The sequence below is a fragment of the Emys orbicularis genome, chromosome 9, assembly GCF_028017835.1.
Source record: "Emys orbicularis isolate rEmyOrb1 chromosome 9, rEmyOrb1.hap1, whole genome shotgun sequence".
NCBI lineage: Eukaryota > Metazoa > Chordata > Testudines > Emydidae > Emys > Emys orbicularis.
In genome coordinates this window covers 82,086,151-82,098,580 of record NC_088691.1, presented here as the reverse complement: position 1 = coordinate 82,098,580, position 12,430 = coordinate 82,086,151, and the positions used below count along the sequence as shown (strand labels likewise).

At 44.7% G+C, this 12,430-nt stretch overlaps 1 protein-coding gene across 3 annotated transcripts in view; it reads left to right on the top strand.

Moving 5' to 3' along the window:
• PLCH1 (phospholipase C eta 1) overlaps window positions 1-12,430 on the top strand; it is a 161,577-nt gene that overhangs the window by 130,826 nt on the left and 18,321 nt on the right. For all 3 annotated transcript variants that reach the window (XM_065410844.1, XM_065410843.1, XM_065410842.1), the window contains exons 12-14: window positions 4,664-4,735; window positions 9,479-9,573; window positions 10,323-10,420. In XM_065410844.1, coding sequence (XP_065266916.1) covers window positions 4,664-4,735; window positions 9,479-9,573; window positions 10,323-10,420 — 265 coding nt within the window. The remainder of the gene's footprint in view (window positions 1-4,663; window positions 4,736-9,478; window positions 9,574-10,322; window positions 10,421-12,430) is intronic.

The window sequence follows — 12,430 nt, the reverse complement described above, 5'->3', positions numbered from 1 at the left end:
GGTATTTACAAAGTGTACGTCGGTGGTGGCGGCCTACCTCAGGCGCCATGGGGTCAAGATCTTCCCCTATCTGGACGACTGGCTGGTCAAGGGCAGCTCCCGGTCGCAGGGCAGCTCCTTCTGTCCACGTGCGCCACTTTGGGCCTGTTGGTAAACAACACCAAGTCCACGTTAGTCCCGGTACAATGCATAGAGTTTATCGGGGCGGTCCTGGACGCCATGTCGGGACAGATTCGAGACCCTGAAAGGGCTCATCGACACGGTCACAAGGTTTCCAGTGACAACAGCCAGAGCGTGCCTCCAGCTCTTGGGTCACATGTCAGCGTGCACATATGTGGTCCGCCACGCCAGACTCAGGATGAGGCCCCTCCAGCTCTGGTTGGCCTTGGCATTCTCCCAGGCCAGAGACAGGATGGACAAAGTCATCACTGTGCCCCAACCGGTGATTGCCTCCCTACAATGGTGGTCCTCCCCAGGGAACATGCTCCACGGGGTCCCGTTCAGAGGCAGGCCTCCATCGATGGAATTGGTGTCCAATGCATCGGACCTGGGGTAGGGAGCCCATGTGGGGGACGTTCAGACCCAAGGTCTGTGGTCTGCGCAGGACCTGGCCCTCCACATAAACATCAAGGAGCTCAGGGCGGTGCGGCTGGCGTGCATGGCCTTCCGCTCGCACCTGGAGGGCCGTGTCGTCAGGGTTCTCATGGACAAGACGGCCTCGATGTTTTACATCAACAGGCAAGGCAGGACCCGATCCTCTGCCAGGAAGCCCTCAGGCTGTGGGACTTCTGTATAGTCCACGTCATTTGCCTGCAGGCCTACCATCTGCCGGGCTGGGATGGGGTGCTATCTCCGATGCCTGACTCCTGTCCTGGTCGGGCCAGTTTCTCTATGCCTTCCCCCCATTCCTACTGATAGGCAAGGTCCTGGAAAAGATAAAGACGGACAGGGCCCGGGTCCTACTGATTGCCCCGACATGGCCTAGGCAGCATTGGTACGGGACCCTCATGCGCCTAGCGGTCGCCCCGCCATGGCCGTTGCCTTCCCGCCCAAACCTGCTCTCCCAGGACCAGGGCCGTCTCCTCCACCCCAACCTCGCGGCACTCCACTTCACAGCGTGGCTGCTCAATGGTTAGGCCGGGAGGAGTGGACATGCTCGGAAGGGGTTCAGCGCGTCCTCTTGGAAAGCAGGCGACCCTCCACGCACCGAGCCTACTTGGCAAAGTGGTCTCGGTTCTCCTGATGGGCGGATGAGCGGGGTGTTTCCCCCGTGGTTGCCCTGATCCAGCTCATTTTGGACTACCTCCTTCACCTTAGAGCCCAGGACCTGGTGCTCTCGTCCATCAAGGTGGACTTGGCAGCCATATCGGCCTTCCACCCGCTGGTGCAGGGCCACACGGTATTCTCCCATGCTATGACTGGCCAATTCCTTAAGGGATTAGATCATCTCTTCCCGTACGTCAGGCCTCCAGTCCCACAGTGGGACCTGAACCTGGTGCTGGCCCGCCACACGGGCCCCCTGTTTGAGCCGCTAGCTACGTGCTCCTAGTCGCACTTCTCGTGGAAGGTAGCCTTCCTGGTGGCGATCACGTCGGCTAAGCGGGTCTCGGAACTCAGGGCCCTGAACTCCAAGCCCCCGTACACGGTGTTCCATAAGGATACGGTCCAGCTCCGCCCACATCCTTCATTCCTCCCGAAGGTGGTCTCTGCCTACCATGTGGGTCAGGACATTTTCCTGTCGGTCCTCTGCCCCAAGCCCCATGCGTCTAGTGAGGAGTGCCATCTCCACACGCTGGATGTGCAACGGGCTCTGGCTTTCTACCTGGAGCGGACAAAACCATTCAGAAAGTCCTCGCAGCTGTTCATCGCCTCGGCTGAACGCATAAAGAGTCGGCCGATCTCCACTCAGCGACTCTCCAACTGGATCACATCGTATATCCGTACCTGTTATGACCTGCGGGAATCCCCCCGCTGTCAATTGTGAGGGCACATTCGACTAGGGAGCAGGCCTTGTTGGCTGCCTTTTTGGCCCATGTCCCCATCCAGGACATTTGTAGGGCTTCTACATGGTCTTCAATTCATACTTTCATCTCGCATTATGCGATCATCTCCCAAGCCAGGGAGGACGCTGGGTTCGGCAGGGCTGTGCTCTGTCCCGAGAATTTTTGAACTCCTACCCACCTCCAACAGATATAGCTTGGAATCACCTATTGTGGAATACACATGAGCAATCACTCGAAGAAGAAAAGACAGTTACCTGTTCCATAACTGGTGTTCTTCGAGATGTGTTGCTCATGTCTATTCCACATTCCGCCCTCCTTCCCCTCTGTCGGAGTTGTCTGGCAAGAAGGAACTGAGGGCGGGGTGAGCGCGCAGCGCCCTTATACCACGCCATGGAGGCGCCACTCCAGGGGTCACTAGGGGCTCTCCCCTACGGGTACTGCTAGGGGAAAAATTTGCGGCACCGGTGCATGTGGCGAGCACGCACACACCTATTGTGAAATAGACATGAGCAACATATCTCGAAGAACACCAGTTACGGAAGAGGTAACTGTCTTTTCTCTCCATTAACGACCTGCTACTGTTATAGATCATGCTGTGGCCTTCTGTACTCGGAGCATCTATTTGTATGGTTCTGAATCCACTAATTCTATGTGATTCTTCATCAAACCTATGCCGCTTGTCGGCGGCATTTCGGCAGATGCTCGTCTGCCACCCTGGTCCTCTGTGGCTCGTTGTCTGGCGCCCGCCAGACGAAAAAGGTTGGGGACCACTGACATAGATTATCAAGGGGTGCGAAGTTCGGTTTAAGATCAGGGCATAAGGAATACATAATCTGCAATATCCCCAATTGGGGGTAAAAGGTTGACGGGTCAAAGTCCAGACATTGAGATATGAGGGTATGTTGTTCATATAATGGCTATGTTTGGGTGCGGAGTATAATGAGTGGATACGATTATTACCTCACGCTCCTTTTCTCTCTAAGGCTACGTCTACACTAGAGAGCTTACAGCGGCACAACTGTACCAATGCAGCTGCGCCAGCCACTCTAAGATCTCTCATGTAGCTGCTCTATGCTGACAGGAGAGAGCTCTCTCTTCGACCTAATTAAAACACCCCCAACAAGCGGTGATAGCTATTTTGGAGAGAGTAGCTCTCCCACCAACATAGCGCTGTGCACACTACCACTTATGCCGGCGAAATTTATGTTGCTTTGGGGTTCACACCACTGAGCAACATAAGTTTTGCCGACATAAGTGGTAGTGTAGACAGGGCCTAAGCTTCTTTGTAATAACAGAAAGATTTCCCCCCCGATCCACATGGTAATACTCAACTACAGTATTAGCACTCCCTAACACAGAATCATAGAATATCAGGGTTGGAAGGGACCTCAGGAGGTCATCTAGTCCAACCCCCTACTCAAAGCACGACCAATCCCCAACTAAATCATCCCAGCCAGGGCTCTGTCAAGCCTGACCTTAAAAACCTCTAAGGAAGGAGAGTCCACCACCTCCCTAGGTAACCCATTCCAGTGCTTCACCACCCTCCTAGTGAAAAAGTTTTTTCTAATATCCAACCATCACAGGAAAAGTCACACAAATCGGAGAAACACTGAATACTGAAGCTGAGTACTAACATAGAGACCTGAGATGAGACTTTTCCCCTGTATTTTGAGGATCAAATCATTTTGATGTCTATAGTATTTCTTGCGTATAACCTAAATCTCCCTTGCTGCTGTGCAATTGATGATGAAGTGATAGCAATAGTTAGGAAAATGGCATCAGATGGAGGAAAGAGGCATATTTTTGTCTGTTAAAAGAACAGCAGAAAGAAAATTGGAATCTCTTCTATTTTAATCATTAAAATGGCCTCTATCACATTCAGTCTGTAAAATGAGGTTTCATCATCTAGCCTGAATAAAGATTATGTTGCTGATTTCCCATCATCAAAATGCACTTATGGGAAAGAATATCTCCTTCTGTTCTTGTTTTCTGGTCTTCAGTTAGGTTTAAAATGCTGTTGCGTTACTACTTGTGTATTTTCCCTACCATCAGTGGTTGCCAAGTCATTAAGGGTATGTCTACACCCAGCCGCTAGTTCGGCGGCTGGGAATCGAAGTTCTGGGTTCGACTTATCGCGTCTTGTCTGGACGCAATAAGTTGAACCAGGAAGTGATCGCCGTCGACTGCGGTACTCCAGCTAGACGAGAGGAGTACCGCGGCGTCGACGGGGGAACCGCGGCGTCGACGGGGGAGCCTGCCTGCCGCGTGTGGACCGAGGTAAGTTCGAACTAAGGTACTTCAAACTTCAGCTACGTTATTCACGTAGCTGAAGTTGCGTACCTTAGTTCGAATTGGGGGGTAAGTGTAGACCAAGCCTTATAGTATAAAGAAGAAGAAAAATCCTGTATTACAGATGCAGATTTAAATTTACATCCAAAGCTAAGTATTTTGGGTTTAGACTTCAACAGCTTCACTTTCACTCTTATTCCCCCCGTGTAATTATTATATTATCTTAATAACAGTGTCACATACAAGAATGCATATTAGTGTGAAAAATACATCTTTTTAAAGATTTTAGCAAACTTAAAAAAATAACAAAAGAAAGACCCTTCCTGAGCTGGCTTGAAAAATATGTTCATTGTGCACTTTTCTTTGTACAGAACCGAGACACAAAAGAAAGTGGGAAGAAATCCCATAGCCGCTCATTAATGGGCAATTTTGGGAAATACAAGGTAGGTGGAACTCATATCTGTTGTTTGTCTAAGAGTTAATAAATAGAGGTTACTCAATGCCCATGGCAGAACCAGGCCCTATACTTCCGTTTTGTAAAAGTGTAATTTTTCATGGCTTTTAATTGCATTTCAGATAATATCTGAATTTTTGTGGCGTTGCATGATCTGATTCTTTAATCTGTTATACCAGTTTTATGTCAGCATAACTCCATTTAATCATGCTGGTTTAATTCAAATGAAATCAGTGAAGTTACACTAGTGTGGAAGTGGTATAATGGAGAAGAGAATCAAACCTCCTATTTGTAATTAGATCATAAAATTGCACTGGTTTAAAACTAGTAGGTTTTTGTTGTTGTTGTTGCTTTAGCTAAGTGCACATGTTCACAATCTTTGTCTTTCAGGGAACTAAAAGGTGAGTAATAAGAAATCCATTCAATACACAGGTGATTTCTACAAGTAACATACACGCTAATGGGTGTTACACATTGGAATCCCATGTACACAGATGAGATAATAAATGCTCTATACTGGGATCCCAGATAAAGAAATCTGTTGCTAAAAAAACTGAAATTACTGGCTACACTGAGGAGTGGAAAACGTTTTAATAATTTAATCACTTCAACTAATTATTCTAATTGGATATAGGCAGTTGGATGCCCCATTTACTTCAGATCTTTGCTGAAATAAGTAAGGCAGAGTATTATTATTTTTAATGACTATTGCAGACAGACCAAGACAGACTTAGAATAACTTAACCCTTAGAACACTGTCATTTTCCATGCTGGCAGCCAAAAGGATGCTTAGGATGATATATAGTAGTAGTAATCTTCACATGTACAGAGACTCTCAAAACTCTAAGCAGACATTAATGAATTCTCACAACAGAACAGTATGCTGGGTAACTTTAAGTGGATACCCTGTGAAAGAGGGTAAACCGAGGCACAGGGGGGTTGAGGCCAATATTTTTAAATATTAGTACCTAAAATTACTCACCTAAATCTAAATTTAGGCTTCTAAATAAATGGCCTAATTGGAAGCTGTGTGTGCATAGCCACTGTGAAATTCAGGATACTTATTCAAGTGTATTAAATGTAAATGCTTTGAAAATTTGGAACTTTGGAAATCGGGGTTAAGTAAAGTATCAGAGGGGTAGCCGTGTTAGTCTGGATCTGTAAAAAGCAACAGAGTCCTATGGCACCTTTAAGACTAGAATCAATCATAGAATCATAGAATATCAGGGTTGGAAGGGACCTCAAGAGGTCATCTAGTCCAACCCCCTGCTCAAAGCAGGACCAATTCCCAACTAAATCATCCCAGCCAGGGCTTTGTCAAGCCGGGCCTTAAAAACCTCCAAGGAAGGAGACTCCACCACCTCCCTAGGTAACGCATTCCAGTGCTTCACCACCCTCCTAGTGAAATAGTGTTTCCTAATATCCAACCTGGACCTCCCCCACTGCAACTTGAGACCATTGCTCCTTGTTCTGTCATCTGCCACCACTGAGAACAGCCGAACTCCATCCTCTTTGGAACCTCCCTTCAGGTAGTTGAAGGCTGCTATCAAATCCCCCCTCATTCTTCTCTTCTGGAGACTAAACAATCCCAGTTCCCTCAGCCTCTCCTCATAAGTCATGTGCTCCAGACCCCTAATCATTTTTGTTGCCCTCCGCTGGACTCTTTCCAATTTTTCCACATCCTTCTTGTAGTGTGGGGCCCAAAATTGGACACAGTATTCCAGATGAGGCCTCACCAATGTCGAATAAAGGGGAACGATCACGTTCCTCGATCTGCTGGCAATGCCCCTACTTATACAGCCCAAAATGCCGTTAGCCTTCTTGGCAACAAGAGCACACTGTTGACTCATATCCAGCTTCTCGTCCACTTTGACCCCTAGGTCCTTTTCTGCAGAACTGCTACCTAGCCATTCGGTCCCTAGTCTGTAGCAGTGCATGGGATTCTTCCGTCCTAAGTGCAGGACTCTGCACTTATCCTTGTTGAACCTCATCAGGTTTTTTTTGGCCCAATCCTCTAATTTGTCTAGGTCCCTCTGTATCCGATCCCTACCCTCTAGTGTATCTACCACGCCTCCTAGTTTAGTGTCATCTGCAAACTTGCTGAGAGTGCAGTCCACACCATCCTCCAGATCATTAATAAAGATATTAAACAAAACCGGCCCCAGGACCGACCCTTGGGGCACTCCGCTTGAAACCGGCTGCCAACTAGACATGGAGCCATTGATCACTACCCGTTGAGCCCGACGAACTAGCCAGCTTTCTATCCACCTTACAGTCCATTCATCCAGCCCATATTTCTTTAACTTGGCGGCAAGAATACTGTGGGAGACTGTGTCAAAAGCTTTGCTAAAGTCAAGGAATAACACATCCACTGCTTTCCCCTCATCCACAGAGCCAGTTATCTCATCATAGAAGGCAATTAGGTTAGTCAGGCACGACTTCCCTTTGGTGAATCCATGCTGACTGTTCCTGATCACTTTCCTCTCCTCTAAGTGTTTCATAATTGATTCCTTGAGGACCTGTTCCATGATTTTTCCAGGGACTGAGGTGAGGCTGACTGGCCTGTAGTTCCCCGGATCCTCCTTCTTCCCTTTTTTAAAGATGGGCACTACATTAGCCTTTTTCCAGTCATCCGGGACCTCCCCCGATCGCCATGAGTTTTCAAAAATAATGGCTAATGGCTCTGCAATCTCATCCGCCAACTCCTTTAGCACCCTCGGATGCAGCGCATGCGGCCCCATGGACTTGTGCACATCCAGTTTTTCTAAATAGTCCCGAACCACTTCTTTCTCCACATAGGGCTGGTCACCTTCTCCCCATATTGTGCTGCCCAGTGCAGCAGTCTGGGAGCTGACCTTGTTTGTGAAGACAGAGGCAAAAAAATCATTGAGTACATTAGCTTTTTCCACATCCTCGGTCACTAGGTTGCCTCCCACATTCAGTAAGGGGCCCACACTTTCCTTGACTTTCTTCTTGTTGCTAACATACCTGAAGAAACCTTTCTTGTTACTCTTAACATCTCTTGCTAGCTGCAACTCCAAGTGTGATTTGGCCTTCCTGATTTCATTCCTGCATGCCTGAGCAATAGTTTTATACTCCTCCCTGGTCATTTGTCCAATCTTCCACTTCTTGTAAGCTTCTTTTTTGCGTTTAAGTTCAGCAAGGATTTCACTGTTTAGCCAAGCTGGTCGCCTGCCATATTTACTATTCTTTCTACACATCGGGATGTTTTTTTCCTGCAACCGCAATAAGGATTCTTTAAAATACAGCCAATACTAACAGATGTATTGGAGCATAAGCTTTCGTGGGTGAATACCCACTTCGTCAGACGCATGAGTAACTATATCAGGTTCACTCACTGAGTCATTGACAGAGCTGTAAGTGGAATTCAGGAGTCCAGACTCCCAGCCCCCTAGATTTAAGACTAAACAGCATACATAATCTCCAAAAGGGTTGATTATTCTATTTCAGCACTGAGGACAGCAGGATCAACTCAGTTATGGTCTTTATTAGTATACCATATTAAATGAAATAAAATCTGTGACGTTCAGATGGAATGTAGTAGGATTAATCTGCGAGAGAAAGGAAAAGGAATTCTCACTTACACAGTAGCCACCTCTTAATACTGAGAGGGGAAATTAAAGAGCTCTTTGAACTGCAGTCATAATGTCACTGAATATGTAAGAATGTTGAAATCAAAGGTTGGAGAGACTACACTATAGAAAAGATATTTTCAGTAAACTGGCTACTTGTTGGTATCACAAAAGCTATAGTTGGCAATCATTATTGCTATTTAAAAGAGAGATGCTTATGAAAAGAGAATTCTTTTGAAATGTTAGCCTTTTTATTGTAGGTAGAAATTTTATTGTGTATTGTATGGAATTAGAATCTTTTGATTCTTTCATATACTGTATGGCTCATAAAACAGAAACAAACTTTAAGATGTTTGGAAATTTTGCTTAGAGACTGTTTGTTCAGTTCTTTGGGAATGCATTTGTTAATCTTCTCTTATAAATGGCACAGAAGTCATAGCTGGAAGCAAATCATTTTGTATATGTGTTACTGTCTATTAAAGATCTTTTGCTGTTATTAAATATACTATGGTACATGAGAAATCCAATATGACCAATACTAGTTTAGTGGAAACAGCAGTCATGATTTTGGTTTTATTACAGGCCAAATATTGGCTCTCATTTTTATCTCCCACCTATAATCTATCCTCTCATTAGCCTTTGCAAAAGCATATATGCAGGTTATTTGTACCAAAAGTATAGTGCAAGTGAAGGAGGAGTGTAACGTGATAGTGGGTCCAAGGGTGAGGTGGGATTCACGTGGATGATGTCTACAAACCCTGTCCCAGATTGCTGCACTGCTGTTTAATCCACAGAGCGCCTGTGGGGTCTGAAGACCATGGATTTTGTGAGCGTAAAAATCAGGGCACAAGAACTGACCCCACAGATCCCATCTTGGCCATCTTTTATCCTGTATTTGCAGAGTTGCCAGCAAGAATGTAGCCCCATGTTCTCTAATACATTACACCGAGACAGTAAGACGATGGCCATTGCCTATTTTGAATCAAAACCAGATCTGTTATTTTTTTAATCATAGAAATGAGATATATAAATACCAGTCAGGTCACCTTCTGCACCTTTGGGACATCTTAAACTCCATTTAATGTCAGTAAAGTGTTGTGGATTTACATGGCAGATGGATTCATTGCTTTCCCCAACAGAAAGCTGTCAAATCAAGGTCCAAATCTCATAGCACATCTGATGATGAAGAAAGTCAACAAAATTCTTCTGGAAAGGAAACTGGGCAGTTGTACAGGTCAGAAATCCCCACAATTTTTGACGTCATTGAAAAAGAGAGACATTTTGCCATTAAATGTCCATATTGTGCTTTATGCCATCTCAGTGACCTAAGTCAGTTCTCAATAGCAAATCTGTTGTGTCGCCTGCATTGTTGAAATGTATTTGCATAAAATCCCAACACTGAGTTACATGGCGTTTCAGTGAAATACAAATAATAATTACTCTTAAATTGAATAGAAATGGTGCAGCAATACTTTGCTAGTGAAAAAAAGCCAGAATCAATTTTACATGAAAATAGACTGAATAAAAGCACATCACAACCTCTCCAAGTTCATTACAGCTGAGAATGGAATAAATGCATTTTCAAGTATGCATTTAAAATATCCCTTTTGCTGATGTTTTTTCTAAAGCTGGTTGCCCATCTTGTTTTTCTTAGTATAACAGGATATCTAGAATGTGTATGTGTGTGTGTGAGAGAAAGACACACACACAGAGAGAAACGGGTTTGGAATGAACCATAATCTTAGAGATTGCCCCAAATCCTGTTTAGTAAGCCTGTTGCTTTTCCTTTATTTCTTGCTATTTAAACTTGTCTTTCAGTTAGGAAACAGCTATAGTTAATATATAGTATAAATGGATATAACGGTGCTCAGTTGTGAATTAATTTTTTGAAAAGGACAGAATTACAGAGGAGAGATTTAAATAATTTGTAAGTATTAAAAATAAAAATCTGCTTTGTTTTTAATATATAATGTTACTCAACAGGTTGGGCCGCCGGAGAAAAACCATGAAGCTGTGCCGTGCTCTTTCTGATTTAGTGGTGTACACAAACTCTGTGGCAGCCCAAGATATAGTAGATGATGGTGAGACTGTGGATGTAAATTTTACTTATATAAGTGTTGTTATTTTACTTGACTATATTTGGATGGGACACATGCCTGTGGTCTTAAGTTTCCTCTATTTTCAGAGAACTTTTAAAAGTTGACCAGGTAGCTCATCAGTTCTTATCACCTATCTTTCTCCATGGAGAAAGATAGTATAACACAGTGGTGTGCAACCTGCGGTCCATCAGGGTAATCTGCTGGCGGGCCGCAAGACAGTTTGTTTATATTGACCGTCCACAGGCATGGCCACCCGCAGCTCCCAGTGGCCATGGTTCACCGTTTCTGGCCAATGGGAGCTGCGGTAAGCAGTGGCCATCACGTCCTTGTTCCCCGCGCCACTTCCTGCGGCTCCCATTGGCCGGGAACGGCAAACTGTGGCCACTGAGAGCTGCGGGCGGCCGTGCCTGCGGACGATCAATGTAAACAAACTGCTTTGCAGCCCGCCAGTGGATTACCCTGATGGGCTGCATGCGGCCCGCGGGCCACAGGTTGCCCACCACTGGTATAACACCTTCCTTTTCTTCCCCAGGGAAATGTGCCCTCCCATGTTTCTTCAGTTTCCTTGTGAGTTTCATAATTTAGTAATGCTCCCTCTGTGTGATTCTGGGAATGCAGACTCTTCCAGGAGAAGCTTGTATGGTTTCACTGTATTATGAGATTTATCTTAGCTTTTATCATAACAGTATGCTACTATGATTTAATATTAATATTATGCAGTGCCCAGAGGCCCTAGTTGGGATCAGGACTTCATTATGCTAGGTGCTGTATAGAGGTACACATGGTCTCTGCCCCAAAGAGCTTACTGTTGTTTTACTAGACAAGGTAAAATGGAAATTGACAGGGCTAAGATGGAATTTGAAGAGCAGATAGCCAAAGATGTAAAAACAAACAAGAAATTCTATGTGTATGTCAGCTTGTATGGGAATATATGGGCTTTCGGACTACCAGTGAGTAAATGGAGTAATTAAGGAGGATAAAGGCATTGCAGAGAAACTCAGGCCAAGAAATCTAAAAGTGACTAGTCGTTTTGGGTGAATTTTGGGTCTGATATTTAGATGCTGAATGCTCAGTATTTCCTGAAAATCAGGCCCCTTTAGAGTTTCTCATGTTGGGCATCTCCACCTAGAATACTGTGCTTAGTCCTGGTCATTGTAGCTCAGAAAAAAGACAGAAATGCTCAGAGGAAAGATTTCTACATTAAAAAAAGATTGAAAAGACTGGGTCTCTTTAGAGAGAAGATGAAGCGGAGGTGTGATTGATATACAGGTGGGAGACTGGGTGCTACAATTTACCCTTTCACATAGAACAAGGACTTGAGTACATTTGGTGAAACTGAAAGACAATAGATGTAAAACTGATTAAAGAAAATACTTCTTCACACATTGCCTAATAAACTAGAGGAACTCATTGCCGCAAGATGTCATTGAGGCCAAGAGTTAGTAGCATTTTTACTAGGATTAGGTGTTCATATGAGTAATAAGAACAATAGGCTAAACATTTTTATGGGGAACTAAACCTTCATGATTCAGGGCACAAGACAACAACTAACTAATAGGGCTTGGAAGAAACTTGTCCTGTGACTAGATTATTCCACAATTGCTACTACAGGCTTCTGGTACCTTCTTCTGACGTATCTGGTACTGGCCACTGTCAGAGGTCTAGCTGTGGATCACAGGTCTAGTCTTACAGATCAGCTCCTCAGTTCCTAAGTGCTGGAAGTGAACACTTGTTCTTTTAAAAGAATATAAATGCTTTTCTATTAGCTGCAAACATTTCTTAATTTCTGTAGCAATTTGTACTGCCTTTTTCAACTCTCCCAGAATAGTAATATAAGCAAAGACTAATTATGCCACTGAGCAGCTTTAAATATCTGAAAGTGACAGATACTGCTCAGGGGCTCTGTTTAATTAGAGTATCTGTCTCTATATGGAAGATAGAAAAAACAAATTCAAGTGCAAGGGTTATTTCTGCTTAAAAAAATACTGTGCA